The 21584-nt window shown below is 40.4% G+C and overlaps 2 protein-coding genes across 2 annotated transcripts; one reads left to right on the top strand and one right to left on the bottom strand.

Moving 5' to 3' along the window:
* Positions 1-783: 783 nt before the first annotated feature.
* abhd8b (abhydrolase domain containing 8b) lies at positions 784-10858 on the bottom strand. Its single transcript, XM_035415630.1, has 5 exons — positions 9821-10858; positions 4818-5576; positions 4322-4492; positions 3942-4158; positions 784-3508 (listed from the first exon to the last, which is right to left on the bottom strand). Exons 2-5 carry the CDS (start codon positions 5564-5566, stop codon positions 3281-3283), a joined length of 1365 nt encoding a protein of 454 aa, XP_035271521.1. The 5' UTR covers positions 5567-5576; positions 9821-10858; the 3' UTR covers positions 784-3280.
* Positions 10859-13133: 2275 nt separating this feature from the next.
* On the top strand, positions 13134-21584 carry dda1 (DET1 and DDB1 associated 1). The gene is made up of 5 exons (XM_035415631.1): positions 13134-13538; positions 14644-14724; positions 15175-15226; positions 16482-16543; positions 17955-21584. Exons 1-5 carry the CDS (start codon positions 13530-13532, stop codon positions 18057-18059), a joined length of 309 nt encoding a protein of 102 aa, XP_035271522.1. The 5' UTR covers positions 13134-13529; the 3' UTR covers positions 18060-21584.

The raw sequence follows: 21584 nt of genomic DNA, 5'->3' as shown, positions 1-21584 counted from the left end.
TTCTCTTTTTCCATTTTAACCACATTAACAATTTAAACACTTTGTAAAAACTGCAAGAGCATCCATTACTTTATTCAAAGCAGTAGTTAGTTTTAGATACCAGTATAGTTAGTTGAAATAGCCCTTGTATGCAGCATTAACAGGTAGTTTATGGGTTCTGGAAAGGGACTTAACATTAGGGCACTAATATAAACTGATAACATTAACTGAGGGTCTGTGATACCTCATGCTTAACTGGGGTCCAAAGAGTTTTAAATAACCACTTCTCCATGACAATGAATTGACTGGGTCAGTTGAACACTTAAACAGCCATTAAAAGTAGTGTCTGTGACAGAATTATCAGCAAGAATTTCCAGGGGAACTGACAAGCTTTTAAAGTAAACAGTCACCATTCAGGACTACGGTCAGTTTTTTTGCAATGTAGTGGTTGAACAAGATCTGCTGGTCACAATAAGGGAGAAGCTCAGCCAGTCTGGGAAGGACATTGATACTCCGAGGTCTGCTTCCTCCAACTACAGCCTGAACATTGTTAGAATGGCAGTGTGAAGAACAGTGTTGCATACATTTTTAAACATGTATACACTTATTATAAATGGTAACCTGAAAAAACATTAATAACATACTGTAACTTAATATATGGCAACATTACACACACATTTTGAACATATGCAAAGGCTTGTTGGTGTGTATACAGCCTGGTTACTCAGGCCTCAGAACAGTCATTCTGTTCCAGTAATCTCATAAAGTCGCATTAGGCTTTTAAGTTTTTATTTGTCGTTTGTAATGTCATTTTGCTTAAGATTTTTTTTTTTTTTTTTTTTAAACGTAGCATTAGGTGGCATACAAAGTCACGTTTTCATTTATTCATGTGTAAAGGTTTTCTTTAAAAAAAAAAACAAAGAAAAACTTCTGTTTGTGATTGTGCGAGTTCATTTTTTCACCAAGTGTCTTTAGCATTAGAATGGATCCTTTTTGTTCCAGGAAAATGACACCGTGGCACAATTATGGGCTTATTTTTCCATTTCACAACAGTAAAAAAATATTTGTACCCTTGGCAGAGGCAGTAGTTTTATAAATTCAAGCATCTTGAAGACCTTGAGCAGGCTACTACCATTTACATTTTAGACAGGCATGTGTTGTAGTGCTTTAAATCAGCAGTCTGCATTTAGAAGCCAGGTTTATCCATAAAGTGCATATGCACATTGTCTATCAACAATGTGGGAAACTTGCCCATTTTATGTACAGCATTTCAGTGAGTGGGCCTACAATCATTTTTTCAATAAATTTAAATGCACTTATATTCAACCATGTTTCTGGGTCCACACACCGACTCTAGCTTAATAATTAACATTTGAATAATTATCATTTGTTGCATATTGCAACCTCAAGACTTTTCATGGACCTCTAAATATCAGTGCTGAACAGACCACAGATTATTACCTGAACTCTGAAACCAATTCACCATCCTTATCAATGTCATATATAGGTAACACCCTGAATTTCAGTGGCCTGTATTTAAGCTCAAATACACCGTCTCAATAACTACTCTATTTGGAATATACTGCAGATTCATTAGCTATTACTAAGCAGCAACTGAGACGCATAAATATGCTGCAGACTATTTATAGTTTGTTGTAATAAACATATTTTGCTTTTTGCACCACTTGTAGAACATTTTTATACAATGTAATTCCCCTACTCTGTAGAGGTGCTAGGCACCTAATCATTTTAAAGGATGTTAAAAATTAAACATGAAAGATGTAAAATGACAAATTTAACAGCGTGTTGATAGCCATTTGTGCCACATTGCTGCTGCATGTAATTTATGACAGAGGATTCAGGTACTGCAATTGTGTGATCATTAATTATTTCACAATGGATGGCCTTTTATTTCAGTATGACGCAAAATTATTTTACAAAAATCTATAATTTACTTATGTAAATAGGTTTGTGAATGACATTGTCATTGTCATATACAGTATATGTACTGCTAAGATGCCACTTAACCAGTCAGCCACAGGAAGAGCATTGTTCAGAAACAGTCTGAAGCCTAAACGGAAAGTATTGATACTGGATGGTTCGACATCACTGACTTACATCTGAACTCAGAAACCTTTACACTGGCTATTCAGATCCACTAGCTGCTTGGATAAGTTGATGAAAAATAAGAAGCTTCTCAAAACAATGTTGATTGTCAAGTGCCATTTTCTCCCTATATTTTGGGTGAATACTCTCCTCCTCCCACTTAACTATATTTCCATCACATCACAGATTAAGATCATTTTTGGATTCGCTGAATGTGACATAACTTAAGTTGTTTTCTCAAAATGTTATGTGCACCTTGAAAGTGTTTAAATTGAACTGAAGTGGAATTCACCAAATTTCACTGTTCCATTTCTCAACATAAAATTGATTTAGGGTGCAATCTAGTTTCTCAAATTTTGCAAGCTACTAGACTTCTCCTTTCGAGCTCAATGTCAATTGCCTCTTAAAAGCAAATCAAATATGGTGGAAGTATACACATTTTAATATGCATTGCCTTTTTGTTGATATATTACCATATAAATTCCAATGATATAAATGAAGAAAATCCTTTCTAGAGACTTCACATCTATGTTGGCCGTACCTTTGGATGAATATGCCTTGCCTAGGTTAACAGATTGGTCTCTATTTATAAAAGGAAATAAAAATAAAAGAGGGATTAAATGGCTTCCCAGGAACAGGCATTTCTTTGTCTGTGAGTGTAACTGGCTCATTGTCTTTGCAACATCATTACTGAACTGCGTTGGTACAAAAAGCACTCCTTAAGAGCCATTCATGGGACAAAACCCCCACATCTCTGCCTTGTACCGATCAAATGTATTCCCCTAACGTGGTCTACCATGACCCTACTCAGTATCACGGCACAATGTCTTAGTCTCTCCAAAACTCACTCTCTGGTCTTTCTTCTCCTACAGATAATGCAATGGCAGAGAGTCACAGGAAGAACCCATGATCAGTTCAAGATGGGTTTTCTAAAAAACACTCATCTCTGTAGCTGCCTTCATTTCCTTTGATTTAAGCTCCGTTCTTTGCCGTCGTCTGTCCCTTATTCCAGCTGCGATGCAATTTTCGGTTCCAGGTCCAGCTCAAGCTTGGAGCTGCTCGCAGCCTCCTCCAGTGTCCACTCTGGCTTTTTAAAAACAGCTTTCAGCCTGTGAGCAGACATTGCTCAGCACAGCCATCCATGAAATAAGCAACCAATTTTTTCTGTATTGGTTTTTCTAAGGATGCCCATTGGTTACTTGTTCTTGTCCTTGCCCTCCGCTATTGGCTGTACTTGCCCATTGGAGAGAGGATTCCTGTCGGCAGGAGGCTTGGCAGGTTCTTGTTTTGTTTTGGAGCCATTGGAGGTGTCAGGCTCCCACAGAAAGAACTCATGCAGAAGGGTGTTGACCGTCTCTGGACACTCCATCATCACCATATGGCTGCCCTCATCAATCACTTTCAGGAAGGCCAGGAGGAGTATCTGTGATGGAGAATGTGACACTGGTAGGCATGTTCCGTGCTATGGTACAAAGAGCTTGCTCGGGTAGAGCTTCTTCCAGTCTGAATAATAATTCCTGGGAGTCCCTGCATAAATATTTACCACTGTGAATGAAAATTAGTATTCACTTAGCTATATTATCTAAAAAGGATCATCATTTCTGAACCAACACAGTATCTAAAACATTTTAAGATGTCAGATTAAATTTATTGCACACAGTTGCAAACCCCTGGATTTATGCTGTAGCATTACAGAAAATTTCAGAGGAAAGGCTACATTTGGATGGTGTGCTCTACAATTAGAAATGGCAACCTTTTTCATTAGTGCCAGCTACAAATTGCTTAAAGTAACTGGATCCCTCCATTGATTCAAAACAGAAGACTAGGCCTTACAAACCAAGCCACTATGTAACTACCTCAGCCATGCGCTGGTCCTCTTCGATGGGCACAAACTTGTCATGCATTCCATGCACCAGCAGGATGGGCACAGTGAGCTCTGCGTGGTACACCTCATCCCCCTCTGGCCAGTACTGCCCGCTCATCATAGCCCGCAAAACGAAGGACGACACATTGAAAGCATTGCCCTCTTTCAGAAGTTGCTTCTCCTTGGCACCCTGACGGGCAAACCCAGCCCTGCAATTTACAGAGAGAGAGGGAATATTCAGTCTAGCTATGCGCTAGGAAATATTTTGCTTAGCAAGTGATTCCCTGTTTACACTATTTCCAACTGAAGAACATTGCAGACCTGGAATTATGAGAATCTAGGGAGTCAGCCTGTTATGGTACCAACACTTACTTGAGGAAACTCCAGGCTAAGCAGGGGGACAGACAGTGGAGCACACAGGTAGGAAGGTTGAAGATGGAGCAGAGGCTGGGTTCCAGGGCTGTTGGGCCTCCACCATTGATCATCACCACCTTGTGAACCTGCTCTGGGTACTCATGGGCCAGGAAGGTGCAGAAGGACACCCTGAACAAAGATGCACAGAATTTAGGTGAGCATGGCTCAGAAAACAGCCTGGATGTAAGTATCACAGTTGGGGTCAATTCCAAATTCAATTAATGAATTTTTAAAAATCTTCATGGAACATTACAGGCATTAATTACATTTCAATTAGTTTCCTGCACTGGCTGGTAACTGTAAAACATCAATATCTGAGGTGCTCATAAACAAGAATTGCCCATTCAATGCTCCCTTCAATAAGCAATTATATATTGAGTTACCACCACAGTCAATAACACTTAACAGTTTTTTAAAGTGCTTTTTGACATCACACACAAACATGGAGACTGACCCGTAGGAGTGTCCGATGAGAATGTTGCGTCGCCTCGCGTATCGCTTGAAGATGGCGCGCATGTCCTCAGCCAGGGCATAGAAGGTGTAGGCGGCCGCAATCTGGGGAGCAGAGCTCGCCCCGTGGCCAGCCAGGTCAGGGGCGATGACCTCGTAGCCAAGGCAGGAGAAGAACTCCAGCTGACTCGCCCAGATGTCCAGCGAGCCGCCCACCCCGTGCACAAAGAAGAGGGCCACGTCAGAATGGGTGCCTTTGCAGCTGGAGATCTTCTGCTCGCAGTCTATGACCACTGTGCGCTTGGGTTTGCGTCGCCTTCGGCGAGGCGCAGGCTGCTCTTGCTGTTCCTGTCCAGGTGGGGGAGTTGAATTGGGGTCAGGGGTGCTTGTGGAAGTGGCAGGAGCGCTAGAGTCCAAGAGGTCCACCTCCACAGTGCTGCTTGGCTCCGTGTCGCCGTTCTGACAGTGGAGGAGCTCGGGGCGTAGAATGTCACCCATGTTTTCAATGACCATCTGCCCATTGCGGTACACCGTGATCTTCCGCTTGCAGTGCACTGTACCCCCTTGACCAGTCACCTGCTCCATCACTGCCGGCCTCTCTGGGATGATGTGCCGCACCCGTAGCACTCTCCCTGGCTTCACCTCCACAAATTCGAAGCCATCTGCTGGTTCTGAGGTCTCGATGGGTACAACAACATTGGCAGATTTCCCCGTAAGGCAGCACAGGAGTCCATCGATAAAGCCTGTTAGCATGGTTGCCTGTCTGCAGACAGAAGCCATCACACACACTGGTAAAATCCTCCAATTGCACTGCCACACATTTACACAAAAACAGTCTTGCAGAGTCTAAAACCAATACAATTCTGAGAAGTATAAGCTCAGATAACTGCTTTTTTGGAGCCCTCCATAATATGTGCACATTTACAAGAGGCTCTCTCCTGCAGAGTACATGGTATCTTGTCCCTTGTAATAAGCTGTCAGTTCAGCAGGGTGTAGAAAAGGTTGTGCGGTATGCTTTCCTGAAGCTCGTATTACACTCTTCTATCAGTTCCAGAGACTCAGTCTTACCATGAAAGTTTACAAACACAATCAGAGAGATCAGATAAACATTCATCAATCTTACCCAAACCGCAGCAACAATGTGAAAATAATTCTGTACAGTCTCACTGAGTCTCATCCTCAAACGTGTCATCAGAACATTACTCTCTTTCTCAAACGTCACCAGAATATTAATAGAACAGGACAGTAACAACAGGGTACATCTGGGTTAATGCCAGTTATGTCCATGTGTTCAGTCTCAGGCTTTCAACAAAGGTTGGTAGACTGTTTGTGTCCATTCATGGCTTAATGCGGATGATGGTGGTCGGAAAACAGTTTAATTTTGTCAAATATAAATAGTCCTGTTACTTGGAGACAACTTGGACTGTCAGGATCCAGTGAGGCTTTCAATGAAGTCAGGATTACACTACACCATAATCTGGCTTTACACTTTACAAGCGGGGAGGGGGGGGGGGGGGGGTTGTAGTTGTTTAGGTTCCACCCTATTAAGTTCTGAGACACACAAGCCTCCATTTAATTCATAGGAGAGGACTCTTATTCAGAGTTACTACTATGCTTTTAAGTGTGCTTATACTTGCTTATACAATATGACAAGAATTACAATTTGCAACTTGCATAAAACCATGGATGTTTTGATGATGGGTTAATCGGTTAAATAACCATTTATTCTGACTGCATTCACCAAGACTGATGTCAATCTCAAACACTGCGGTCACACCCACACAAGCGGACATATACCGCCCAATCTAAATCCTGTTTCTCCTTGTGCTAAACAGTCTGCCCTGGCAAAAATGTCTTGTGACAATGGACTTCTTGCTGCTTTCTAAGAGGGATTATCCACTTCCGTCTCTGCCCTCCCTCTCCCCAAAGATGTCTGGCCATGTTCCTCATAATGCTCCCTTCTCAGCTCCCAGTCCCTGGTAATCTGATTAAATCTTCACAACATCACAAGAACAAATTCAAGATGTGCCAGCTGCAGCTGCCTGGCTGAAGTCTGAATCTATTAAATAGGCATTAAAGGGTGATGAATTATAGATCTTAGCCAGAAATTCAGTTCTGCAAGATTTGTGTAAAATCAGTTCAGTGATTCCAGTACAGTTCCACTGCAGAAAATTGCAGGGAATTGCAGTAAACAACGCAGTGGTTCCCTGTACACTGCAGTCTCTCTGTCTCCATCTTCCTCTTGCCCCGTTCCCTTGCCTACACACTCAGCAGCACAGGTCTCAGCTGGTCTGCCTGTGTGCTGCCTGGATGCCTGCAGCACATACAGTAATCTTTAAGCTGGTCTGTCGGTGCTTGCCGGCAGTCTTGTCTGACACCATTTTGAGAGCCTGCCATCTCACTACACTGCATTGAATTCATTATTTGACTCCTTACATTTCCTCCTCATGTACAACATCACACAACGCATGAAAAATTATGCCTCCACAAATATGCACTCAAACCATTGTATGTATGGTGCAGAGTCTCAGCCAGATGAAACATGAGAGCTGTTTGGAGGAGCAGGGGGAAGGGGGGGGGGGGGGGCTCTGACCTATTAATGTACCTGTCCCATCTACACCCCACCCCACACAACCAATGCCTTCTTTTCTATGTGTGCTTTACTCCGCATCTGTAATATATAATTCATAAACCCTGGAGAAGAGCTCCAAATTATTCATATTCAGCCTCTCAGCAGGCCCTCTGTGTTGTCACTGGTCCATGATGAATGAGAAATCTGTGACTAGAGATGCTTTCAGCTGAAGTTAGAAGGTCACAACTAAACCTGCAGACAGTCTGGCCTGTGAGCCCCTGAATCATTTGTATTTGTTTTTTGTTCATATATTGTTGGGTCACAGAACTGCTGTTATTGTTAATTGTCATGTTTGTAGGTCTTTTGTAATCTCAGTGCATTGGATACTTTAATACAGTGGTTTTCAAACTCAGTTTTGGGGGGCCCCTGTTTCTGCTGACTTTTGTTCCAACCACAATTGCAATCCCATAGTTTGATCATATTAAAGAATAGGGTGAATCAACTGCTTCCTAATTGCTTTGCAAATGATAATGATCCAAACATAGTTTTAGCATGCTAACACATTGTGTTAGCATGCTAAAACTATAGTATTGCATTTGTGGTTGGAACAAAAACCAGCATACACAGGGGTCCCCAGGGCCAAGTTTGAAAGCCACTGCCTTAATACATCATACTCAGTCCACCAACTAATCAATGTTTATGTTTGTTTCACAACAACAATAACAACAACAACAACATTATTATTAATAATAATAATAACAACAATAATAATAATAATAATTAATTGAACATCCATGGTTACATGTCTGTCCAAATTAAGTGGGATTCCCATCAATCCAGCATATGCCATATTTTGAACCAATTCTATTGTGAGCTATTCATTTTACTAGTTTTTCCAATGCATGCCTTCCTTTAAATTTTTTTCAGTAATGAATATCTGCTTAGCATGTAGTCCCCACAGCTAAAGCAGCCAGTTAAATGTGCAATACAAATTCTCTTTATCATTTGTATTTTTCTTCAAGCAACATTCACAATCCTGCAGCATTTCTGGTAACATGGGCCTTTTTTGTCATGGATTAGCCAATAATCCACAAATCTGTTACCTAGCCCAACAACAAATTAAATTTCTGCAGTGATTGATGCCCAGAACACGCTAAGCAACACTGCTTGGATCAAGACAAGATGGGGAAAAGCTCCTCATGCCCAGGACTGCTGACACAGGAGAACTGGCAAGGGACAAGTGAACGTATAGAATCGCAGTCAATCTTGATATTCCCTTTTCTGGAAAGCTTTCAGGCCGTACATTTGCAGGCTGACAACAGCATTAAGGCTGCCTTCTTATGCTTCAGGTAGACAGCAGGCTGTGGGTCACAGAAATCAATCCACTGTTTTTGCCTGCGCCACCAGACGCAGAAAAACTTCACTGCCGATCACATTTGCATTACGTACTTTTCCCTGTACTGTATGGAAGGATGCTCAGATTCCTAATGTTATGGAGATAAACAACTGATTTGTATGTGAAATAGAATCAATTTATCACGCTTACTGTAAAACAATCTGGCCTTGCTGCAATTAGTTTGATCTTGACAAGAGTGATGTGACAACCTAAGGAGTCACTAGTAACTGCACCTTTCAATAAACATATTCAGTGGCTACATTCATAAAATAAAACCATTCAGTGAGTTTATTTCACCTGTTAAATTGTGTACCAGAGTGCCAATGTTAAATAAATTACATTTTAGCAGACAACTCCCAAATCCATGTTTCTTAAACAACAGATTATTTGAAACTTTAATTTAAATAGACCTTGTCAGTGCTGATTAGGTTTTCTGATTTTATTTTCACAGAATGCATAAGAAAATGTATCATTTAATTATTAAATTAAAAACCAATTATTTTACTTGCCTGATAAATTAGTTATTTGGTTGGAAATAAATCATTGGGTCTCTTAGATCTTTAAAAATGTGTGCAGATGCTTTTTACTGAAACAGGTTAGAATTGGGTCATTACAAAGCATTAAAATACCAAACAAAGACTCAACCTGTTCTACTGGAATGCGAATGGATGACTGACCAAATAACTGATGCAGCAAATGCTAGAATCCCTTTCAACCCTTTGTCAAAAAACTAGAATCAAAAGGTGCCTCACGACGGTTTCGCACAGTAACATTAGCCTACAAAATAGCAAGAAAAAAAACAAGTTGACAATAATATTGATATACATGGCTATATTTATTTGCAGTAGAACATACCAGCCAAATGGTTGCCTTCCCAATTATATTTTCATTTGGACGTGTTCATTTAATCTGTAAATTATATTTGTAATTTAAGATTTTGGGTTAAATACCTTCCCATTTACACCTTTACAACCCAACTAAACTCTTTCAGGTGTTCATTAATAATGGAAAACAATTTAGCGTGAATATTCACTCTTACCTAGTAATGATGATTTCGGCAGGTGAGAAATGTCTCTTCCCAGACCCTGTGAACCAAGCGTTGTGCAGAAAGACGAGCTATAATCTGTTGCAGCCAATCCAGTAATCTAATTTAATTGGAATCTGCTATGCTTTACTTGGTTTCTATATCCCCATCTACAGTTCACATGTTGCTGTTTTTAAAATATCATAGTTTAGATTAAAATGAGATGTCTGTTGAGTACGCATTGTCGCTGGCATCTTCATGAGACCACAGATAACAAGAACGCGTCATTTATCTGTCAAACTCCCCATCCACCAAAGCAGCGCTCCGGTGTGAATTTATCCTATTCGCTTGCCCTTGTGGCTGTACACCCATAACCCCGCCCCTTATTATTTGACTAGCAGGTATTAAAGCCAATTATGCATCCGCTACTGCTATCTGCCTGCCAATGGAATGTCACGGTTCCTGTTGCCAAAGGCGGTCGGTCTTCATGGAAATGAACCAAACGTGAAAAAAATCTATTGGAATGCTCAACAATAACACGTAACACGTAGGTGAGCCTACTTAAATCTACCGAAGCCTGATCTTATGCGTCAGTTTTTATTTCCGCTTATTTCCTGTTTCTCGATAATAATGACTTTAATGAATTCCATTCGGAATATTTATACCCTAATATCAACAATGCGAAAGTAAGCTATTTACTGAATTTCTGTTAGTGCTTGCTATCTGTAATGTTGGCACTCCAGGAGCGTACAGCGACCAGATAGTGAATAAGAATAGATCCTACCACAGCCCGTTGCATAGCGAATTAGAGTTTCAGAAGAACCAATAGCTTAAGTATAACAGATCGTAAAAATTAAGGTAACGTTAGGCTAGCTAATAGCCTACATACCGTTTCAGCATTGACATTATAAAACAAAATACGATTACATTAATGTAGGAATTTAATTGGAGTCATAAATTACCAGAAATGTTAGAATTCACACCACGGGCTACCCTGAGATTTCAAGCAAGTGGAAAAATACACATCCCTGCCCCCTTTCCAAGTGTGCATCGCAGCCACGGCGCTGCTGTTGTCGCTAGGCAACTGTCTCCAAGATGGTACGGGCGCGGTCGAAAGCCAGTGAAGTAGAAGAATTTTCTATAACAGAATATAGGCTTGTCTAACACACTGTTGTTATTGTTGAGGTAAAATTCGGTTCTAGGTAATTGGGCATTCAGTATAAAAAGAAAATAACAATTGTGGATTAAAAAAAACTTGATCGTGTACAGTAAGTTGCAGTCGATTCGTTCAAATGCTTTAAGATATTGTAGATATAGCAAACATATTGTGATGTCAATAAAACTGTTCTGACTGTTCAGTCATACAAGTGAATTGTTCATATTGTTCCTTACAAGCCTCATGGAGTGTTCCCACTTTCTCAATAGTCAGTCAAAATGTGTTTGTCATTCATTCAAGGTCAATGTTTTGACCCATTCTGCTCTCCCTGTACACTGTAGCCTACTCAGTTAGTTGACTCTGTAACTTCTGCACATGTCATTTTCTACCACTGCCTTGACTCCAGTGTCATCCAGCTGCTAGTAGTCACCAGCTGTTCTATGTCAGCAACTAGAATGTCCTAGCTGTTTTGTAGAACATTAGGACTAGTAAGTATGGAGTCTTTCAGATGGTGCCTTAGCAAAATCAATAGGTCCACACATAATAATTCAAGAAATGGAAAAAACATAACTGGATGATGAAAATGATAGAGAGTTGATTCCCTCCCACTAAGCAAGGGTAGTGAGTGTTTTTTTGTCAGGTACTTTTCAGCATTAAATTACTGAGATTATTTGAGGAAATATTCCTTTATTTTAATAGTCTGCCCCAATTGGCATGAAGATGATGTAATAGTGTTTGTAATCATATTATAAAGGATATGATTCCAATTGAGTTTATTGCTGAGTCTCAACTCCTGTGGAAAACAGATCTTCATATTTTATCCTTAAAAGAAAATCCAGTGTTTTGGACTAAATAGCATATTTTCAAAAGCTATTAACAAATTTGTGTTTACGTGTGTATATAAGTGGGATGTGCATGTGCGTCAAAGCTGTAGAAATATTTGGGCACGGTAGTGTCATGCACGCATTACTGAGGGAGGCATTATGTGTCTTCCATCTGTGCTAGTTTAGTCATATATGGAAATACTTTTTCAGCTGCTTGATAGTGGGCTTCTAGCAAAATATAAATAATAAATAGTGTGAATCAGCAAGGGCTGACTCAGAGTTTTATTGTGAGTTAAGTGGTGAATTCTGCCATAGAGGGGTTTATTTGAACAATGAAAACACAGTGTTTCCCAGAGCCCATACATTAATGCAGATCAGGCAGCACATTTGTTCTGCTCTATGCCAGTGTCAGAGGAGAACCTTGGTCTCTCTGCATATCAGCGCCCCAGAATACACATTATAGGGCTGGAGGAGCGAAGTCAGCCCCAAGCATTTAGAGGTTGTATTTCAGTTAATTAGACTTCCGGGACATGCAGAACTAGGACAATGCCAGCATGGCAGCCATTACTTAATTTGCCTTTTTAAACTTCTTGTTTTCTCTTTCTGAGGTTAAGAAACAAAAATAGTCTTTGGATTCTGTTTACCATCACGTGTCAAATAGGACTGAATTTTTTGGTTTTTGCTTATTAAGAAATATCTATTCTTCTATTAGGGTAGGATGTATCTATTATTAAATTAGACATTTTTCAATAATTGGGTTAGTGAGTGCAACTGGTGGCACAGGAATTGCTAGTTGATATTGAGAGCTTGGGCACGTCCACAGCCTATTGCATACATGGCTGTCGATTGGGAATCAGGTAACTAATACGTTTGCAAACACCCAACAAGTGATAACAGCAAAAACTAAAAGTGAAACTGATATGCATAACTATTAATCTTAAGCAACTATACAGGTTATATATTATTTAAAACATTGAATGTACGCAATTGTGAGTTTTCAGTGAGTTAGTCTCGACAAGGCGTAGCATAAGCTTGGCTACTTATTAATACATTCTATTTTATTTTGGAATAACACAAGGAGGTTCCAGAAACCAGTATGTAGCGTTTAACTACAACTCCCGAAGTTCTCCACAGCACGAGGTCGCTTACCACCTCCCAGACGCGCATGACAACCTATATTGGTTTATCGCCCGCGTTGGGTGGGATCTGTAGATGATAGGCATTTAATTGTCCAATTAAAATATGAGAACTTTTCTTATTTTCTGTGGACAACCAATTATACATCAAGTCGAAACGGATTTGTAGCCAATGAAATATATTTTGACGAACAGTTGAAACTAGCAAGGTAGTACGGAATCGAAAGTCTTGCTTGTTTGTTGTTAAGAATCAAAGATGGTGGCTCTCGGTTAGACGAGCAGCTTGTGCATAGGAAAATATTTTTACCACCGTCCTTAAATAATTTTTCTCGTATAACTGGGCTTATACGTTACAGTAATACGGTAGTTATCTTATGTTGGAGCTGGAATTCATACTTCGTTACAGCTGCTGTTAAAACGTGCAGATGGGTTCTTACGACATGGTTGTAGCTAGTTGGTTAGCAAGTTGATATATTGGTTTTTTTTAACTAGCGAACGAGCGGGGTTGATAAAAACAGGTTTCTTGAGTTAGCAATTGGATAGCTATTCAATATTATTTGACAGTTTTCCTCATAAGTTAAATTGGGAACTCCAAAATACATCTAAATATGGACAAGGTAAAGTATTTATCTTTTGTTTAGACTTACTAAATTTTATACAACCGCTATTCATTTGGCTAAATCTTTTTTGAATAAACTGCACCCATTGCCTGTTAGGTGGAACGTTTGTTATTTATTTTCTTATTGTTCGTTGGCTAGCGGTAACTCGTCATTAAGCTTAGCTAGCTTTGTGCTTCACGATGATGAACGAATGTGAACTGGCACAATGCTATCGAGCTACTTGTGGCAAGATAGCGGGTACCGGAATAGTTTTCTTTGCGTTACGTTGTAATTATAACGTTACAGTGCTTTTGTAATTAGCTGACTGGCTAGTTATATCAGCAGGGCTTAGCGCTAAATGTCAGAAACTGGTGAAATATGCAACACTGGCAAATCTCGCTAAGTTAACCTTGCAATTGGCTGTGGTTAGCTGCTAGCAAGGTTTTTGGGCGAGTCGGCGAAGTGCCGGCAACAAACACGGAACAATGCCATTAAAATTTAGTCGAGATTGACTTTTATTCGCCAGAATGACTAAAGCTAGCCTGGAAATGTTAACTTAAGTCGATAGCTAGCTATCTATTGCTGATTCTGTTAGCGCCGAACACTAATGTTTACGCTCGTCAATGAACACGCCCTCCCGAGTTATCCTCTTGTGAAGTGTGTTATCAACCCCTCTTTCGTCACTAGCATAGTTAGCGTGGATGAATTACTCTTCTTGAGGGGTAGATAGTTGATGATAATGATGATAATAATAACAATGTGTTCAAGTATGTTCATGTCCAGTATTATCTAGCTATATTGCTGCAAGTGATTGAAGTGATGGTGTCTACCATTATTTTCTGTCATTACCATTTCACACACTAGGCTAATGTATTTATTTGTGAAATTTGCGGTGGCTTGTCCGCATGCTGCCGTGTGCTGCCCTGTCCTCAGAACAGTGTAGCGTCCGGACAGACGACTACCTCGTGTCTTGCAGTTATATGCCCTGCTCTGCGGACATTTAAAATCTTGAATTTTACTGGTTTCTTCGGGTTTGGAGAACGTCTGGTTCCTGTCAACTGGCCGCTGAGAATTTCTCCAGTTCAAGGTTCTATGATTGAATGAATAACGATTTTCCTTACAGGCAGATTTCTTGAAGGGCTTGCCTGTCTATAACAAGAGCAATTTCAGCAGATTCCATGCGGATTCTGTGTGCAAAGCATCGGTGAGCCTCCGCATTACAATACTATTTTGGGGTTTTCTGAGTGCTTGTAAGATGAGTTTAATTACCCAGACAGGCCTGTTTTATTGATTAAAACGATTCTATTACTTGAGGGACTGGCTTTGTGCCCTTCTGAATCAGATAGGTCTTAACTGTCAGTTTGATGTGGGTACACTATTTGATTTGATGGGACTATGTTTCACATTGCTGAAAGATTTTGAGGGTAAGGATCTCAGACTTGAAGTCAGACTTCATTATGAGACAAGTTCATGGAGACCGTGCTCAATGATAAGGTCTTTATTAGTATGATATGATGTTAAAACGAAAGAAAGATTTGTCTGAGAGAATGTAGCAGCATTAAGTAGCTATCCATAATTGATGGAATGAGCCAGTGTGCGTTTTCTTGTGTCTATATGCAAGACCAGCTCCAACTCATTAAGCTCTTTATTACAGAACAGGAGACCATCTGTTTACCTCCCCACACGTGAATACCCTTCTGAGCAGAGTAAGTATCAGTGCAGTCCCGAAATATTAAACCTTTTCACCATGTTTACATCCTCAGTTATCATTTCATAATTGCCTGTCGTGCCACTGCTTTTACTCCCTCTGTGAGCATTAAGATGTGCAGGTCAGACCACAGCCATGTCTGCAAGTGACACGGTCCAAGATAAATAGCCTCAAAAGAAGGCAAGGTCAAGTCTGAGCCAGTGTGAGAGACTGGGTTGCCAGGTCTTTATTTAGCTTCTACCTTGGGTTATTGAGTCACACACTCAAGCATTGTTTTGCAGAGATGCCCAAGAAGTCAAAGGAAAGTCTAAAAATCTACTACTAATGAACACGATTGCCTATTTACAATGCTTGTATTGATAAAGTAAGGACACAGAGAGGCTTTTGCTTTATTGATGGAAAGTCTCTAGTGTGTCCTGAATTCCTGGTCCTGGATTAGTCCTGGTTCCCATTTGCCTACAAGTGTAATGCAGTGCCTTTCCTGTAGTGCCAATCCCCCAACCCCCCACCCACCTCAGTGCTCTTGTGTGTTTGGAACCTGGTGTTCATGTTACTTCTCCCAATGCTGTCCCAGTGTACCCTGCTATGAGCTCTGTTTACCAGTCACATTTTATCTGTTTGACAAGGAAATGCTTTCAGTCCTATTGTTTGTTCTGTACTTAGCTGAGGTGAGTGCCAAATTCTATTTTCAGGGAAGTGCTTCTTGTTTCTCAGTGACCCCAGTTTATTTTGGTTCAATAAAATGGCAAGGAGAGCCTGTCAGTTTGTGACGGTGAGGGTGAAGGAGACACTGCCAGGGGCCGGCCTGTGACTCGGGTTCTTATGACACTGCAGCTGAGAAAGGACTGCTTTAGACCTCCACTACCTGCCTGAGCTGCACAGGACAGAGGAGGCATGAAGCAGGGATGTTGGAGAGCAGGCTGCTGATTCATTTCAGTCCTTTCAGGATTCAGCCTTTTACCACCTACTCTCTCTTTCAGCATTGGCTGTGCAGTTCCTGTCCTAACAGGGAAAGCCATATTCTGTAGTTATCCACATTCATTCATCATTTTCCTACGATAATGTACTGTAGAAAGCCTGCTGGCAATGCCTGTTCCTTTTTTGAATGACGTTTACAACGAGTGCTATTCCTGTTTCAATTCAGGAAAGTTGCATCCCTACAGAGAGATGTTTTAAAGTGATAAAATTGAGTTAAGAGCAAGTTGTGATCTCTCAGCATTTCTTAAAATCTAATGAATGCCTTTGCCTCCTAGTCATTGTGACAGAGAAGACAAATATCCTCCTTCGCTATCTTCACCAACAGTGGGACAAAAAGGTAAAAACACCAATAAAGTAAAAAATCTTTATTGGTGATGTGAAATGTATCAAAGCGATTGGATTGAATTTATTAGTCATTTCGACTGCATGCACCTCAATCTGCAGTTGTATCATAACTGACAACTGGCAAGACATTTTCTGGCATGACATATCAGAATTCTGCAGCATCCATCATTTTAAACATATCATTAACACAAACTCGTGCTATTCCGAACAAACCTACTTAGGCGGCCAACTCTTCCAGAAGTTGATGTCCATTCAATGGCAGTTTTTCTCCTGATGAATGAGGTTTATGATTGTGGTTTCCTATTGGCTGTCTGAGACACTAAAACACTTTGATTGATGTGAATTGGACCAGTATGTAGAAAAGGCCCAAACAACTCCACTACTTTCCTGTGTTTGGCGTACTGTATTACCTCACTGTGTTACGAACACTGTTTCAACACTACTCACGATGTTCCAAACAGCGCACCTGAAGCACAACTGCTAGCGTTTTATGCTCTGTCATACAGGCAAAACTGTATTCAATCACCATTTGGTCCATCCTTTTGTGAATGTTAATTCACTCAGCTTTATTCAGTGTTAATTGCCTATATTTATGTATTTTCTAGACTATCAGTTGAAATAGTAGGCCTAGCTGTATAAAGAAATGAATCATGGACAGGACAGCTTAAAAAAGGAATTTTGCATGTAATAATGTTTATTAAAATCTTTTAATCTCATTGTTATGAAATAAAAGTTCTCACTGGCGAGGAGAAATTGCAGGTAGTGCCAGCAGTTGCGGGGGCAGTGCAGTCAGATACATGGTCAAATTAATTTAGGCTAATACGTTTTCATACATCACAGCAAAGGAATTCAACTCTATAAGTGTCTTGTGTTGTTTTTTTAAATGAGAAATTTACTGTTTAGAAGCATTTTTCACCATATAAGCCTGCCCTCTTATAGTGAGTCTCTCCCTATATCAGAAACCTCCCCACCCACACTGTCACAGGGGAGCTCCAATACATTGTCATTATGTGCTCAGTCGAATCACACAGGTGTCATACCAAGTTTTTATGGAAAGGGAACTTTACACGTATGTAAAAACCAAAGATGACCTGGAAGTAAATATTTTTTTCTATTTTCATAAACTGAGCAGTGTTCAGAACATCACGTGCAAACTTTGTGTTCGGAATACCACAAGTCTTACATTAGCTTTGAGGTTATTAAATATCGCCTTGATTTGTTTGGCATTTTCTTTTGTACATGTGGAAATGTTCTAAAATTAATTTCTATGTGCAGTAGGCACACAACAACCAGAACTAAAGCACCATTTGTTATTTTTCTGTTGTAGTCTGAAGAAATACTTTTTTTTTTGAGATGAGCTGACACATCCCCTCCTCCCCCCTCACCCTTTTTGTCTTTAACAGAATGCAGCCAAGAAACGGGAGCAGGAGCAAGGAGAAGCGGAGAGCCCCGCTCCGCCCCGAAAAATTGCCCGAACAGACAGCCAAGAGATGAACGAGGACACTTAAACATTTGGAGTTGTGCATGTATAAATAGCCATTCATACACAAGGGCAGACATGAGCAGATACCAACAAAACAAAGCAGCACAGACACACAAACACAGAAACACTCACATTCAAGTGTGCAGATAAGTGAAGGAAAGTCCAACGACTTTGGAAAGATGCCTGCAAAATAGCATTTTAATGTTATTTTTTAATTCTGTGTTACAAAGAGCTTCCCTGTCTTGCGCTCACAGTACCTTCTTTCCAACTGCACTACTCAAACTTTACCACATGGGGGCACCTCTCCATACTCCTGTTGTTTTGGACCCAAGGCCATATTCTCTGAACTGCCAGAACAGGAGAAGAACTCTGGGAAATTCTCTCTACTTTGTTGATGTTAACATGTACTTTTCATTTTTTATTGTGTGGGAAAACTCATGCTGCTCTAAGTTGATTTAAGTAAAATCTTTTCTTTCTTTCCTGCTGTGTATTGACACAAGTTGGCATGACATAAGTTGATTAATGTGGTGACTGCACAGCTTGCTTGGCAGGAGTGTTTCTTAGCCGTTTGGCAATGGGTAGCTGAAATTGGACATGCTGAAATCTGCTGCCAGGCACACAGGTGAAGGCTGGCCAATTAGTAGTTTTGGAGGAGAGAGACAATAGTACCTTGGAGGAGACAGGAAGTCTGTAGCACAACAGAATTTCACAGATTGGATATTAGTATTACAGGCATAGTCGTTTTTGTAACAAATTGTACTCAGAAACTGTACTGTACATAAAGCCTTCTCTTTCCTAGCAGAATGGTGAATTATTAAAGTTGACTTCAGTGGATGTTTGGAACTAAGGCACAATTGCTTCAGATCTTTTTCAGATTTGATATTGATTGGAGGAATATGCGCAAGGACTGTAAAGTTATTTAAAAGTGGAGGCATGTATGGAAAGAATACGCTGAAGCAGTGAGACTCCTTGTAATGCTGAGTTGTCTGTTGGAAAACCTTCGGTCGAAGGATAAGTGAGCCTGTGTTCATAGTGTCTCATTGTAGGAATGCAGATCCAAAATCAGTTTTGCCTTTAGGCTCAAATGGATAGGCTTAAGATACGGCCATGGGCAACCTGATCCTAGGTTAGCACTCTTGCGCTGAGATACTGTGAATATAAGCCCTGAATTGTATTTTGGATGCCTCTGTAAAACCAGGCTGCCACAGGTTTCAGCCTGTGCAGAATTAATGCCAAGTTGGAGTGTGTTCTTCCCAGAATGCAGTGGTGACGAGCTACACATTGGCCCCTTTCTTCATCCTGCATGTCAGTGTGTAGATCAGTCACAGCCTTGTTGGCCTGCATTATGGGAAGAGGCTGCTGGGTACTACAGATCCAATGGCACAGTGAGCTGACGTGCCAAGTTTCTCTGCACGGCTTACTCTGCAAAACTGACTGTACCGTTCCTGCCCATTTCAGGGACTTCAGCCATTTGTGTGAGTATGTACCGTGCTGAAGCTAACTCTTAGCTTACACAGACTTACAAGGCCGAGTCATTTTAAAGCCTCTACACATAAAGCCGACTATAGCTTATGAGACAGCCAAGGGTAAGAAAACCCACCTGTTGTGACGTCATTTAGCCACGAACAGACATAGACCCCTCTCTTTTGATTCTGCATGCGTAATCTTGGTTGGCTGTTAGTGAAGACCCTTTAATCACCGAGTCAATCAGAAGTCGTGCTACTTGAGGATTTCTTGAGCTTCTGGATTTAGCAAGCGATGGGAGATGAGGTACAGCTGGCACTGATGCTATTTGTCCAAAAATAAGAGGAAAAAAGTGGATTATTCTAAGAACAAAGCAAGTTTACGAGGCTTTTAAGTTGACACTAAAATGGAAACTGAACAGGGGTGCACGAGGGCTCACTTTAAAAATATTGTTTTATAAACCTTTCAGTTTTTTTGTTGAAAAAAGATTCTTGCTTAAGTTTCAAAAGCACCAACAGCATTTTACTATTGCAGTTACATTGATGGTGCGAATTATCAGAACAGTTTTTATTTGCCTTTTGATTTACCCTGCATTTCTCAGGCCTCATAGCCTTAGGGAGTGTTCTTAGTCTTGTCACCCCTGCTCTGACTCAGGAGACAGGAAATGACCGTTGGGGTCTGTTCTATTCTAAAGAATGTTAATTGGCCTGAAAGAATCTTCCACCATAGTTATATGGGCAGGTATAAGATTGATATGTAGATGTTTTTACAGTTTTTCTGATGTTTGCTTGCTCTCTATTTGCAGACAGACTTCTAAGTCTCACTCTGTTCCTTCAAAGCCTCTTATACAGAGGTTATCTGCCCACTGCATCATTTCTCTCCATTCAAAATTTTTTTAAAGTTAGATTTATTAATTTTAATTTTATAAAGACTTCCAATGTCAGGACATTACTCCATAATTTCAGCAACTTTCAGAGAGGTTTAATTTCCCTTGACAAAAAAGTTCGAGCATTTGGAATATGGCCTGCCCGCTCTACCTGTCTGGATCACAGGAGTACTTGGTCGCAAAATGTTTTTGCCAACTCGCTGTGGGTAGGACTGCTCACTACTCGAGCTCTGTAGAAAATGAGTAGATGTCTGCTGGCTATACATGCGTAAGTGGAAGTTCAGGGAGAATTTGCCATGTTAAAGGCACTTGCTCCCTCTGCTGCTATGTAAATCCGTGTCTGCTTCTATTAACACCTTTTGTAATGCATAGTTCCCTCCAGGTCCTCAGTTGTACAGCCATAGTTTATTTGACTCGTAGTGTGTATTTCTGGTGTGGATGATCTCAGTTTAAAACAGCCCACAAGAGCAGTGGGGCTGCTGTGATGTGAGGTTGATTTTTTTTTTTTTTTTTTTTTGTTACAAATACTGCAGAAGATATCCGGTCTCTGGAAAGGATTTAAAGAACCCCAGTTTTCAGTAGAGATAGGTGCTATTTGAGAGCAGTTTTCTGTTTGTGTGGTATTGTTTGATTTGGGAGAATGTTATATAGCATGCACCGTGGCTTGCCAGAAACAGACATTTGTTGTGTCGTAGTTCATGAACATAAAATGTCACTGAAATCAGGCCTTTTTTTCTCAGTGGGAATTTTATGGAGATCTTGCTAATGTGGAGACGGGGCTGGAGAAACGTATTTGTTTGACATGAGCGGTTGTCATTTATCATAGACGTAGGACATTGCGCTAGTCAGTTGCGTGTGTGTGTAAGTCCATGTTTTATTCCAGTTGAGCAAGCCAGTATGTCGTACTCTAATAGACATCCAGGTAGTGGGTCACAAAAGGAGACCATGTTCTATGTTGGTCACTCTTAGAACTGTTAGTGAACAGCAGATTTATTTCCTAGCACAAAACTCACACCTATTGTTCTCTGGCCTGCCTTGGTTGTAAATAGTGTGTTGTGGTAGACGTATGGATATGCAAAAAAAAAAAAAAAAAAAAGGAAAAAAAAGTTTTGGTCTATTTTTTTAACCTTTTCTGTTTGTACCTGTCTGGATTTAAGACTTTGGATCCTAACTCTGAATAAAATGTATAATTTATACGTT

The sequence above is a fragment of the Anguilla anguilla genome, chromosome 4 (genome assembly GCF_013347855.1).
Source record: "Anguilla anguilla isolate fAngAng1 chromosome 4, fAngAng1.pri, whole genome shotgun sequence".
NCBI lineage: Eukaryota > Metazoa > Chordata > Actinopteri > Anguilliformes > Anguillidae > Anguilla > Anguilla anguilla.
Note: the sequence above shows the minus strand (reverse complement) of the source record. Positions and strands in the feature narration are given on the sequence as shown.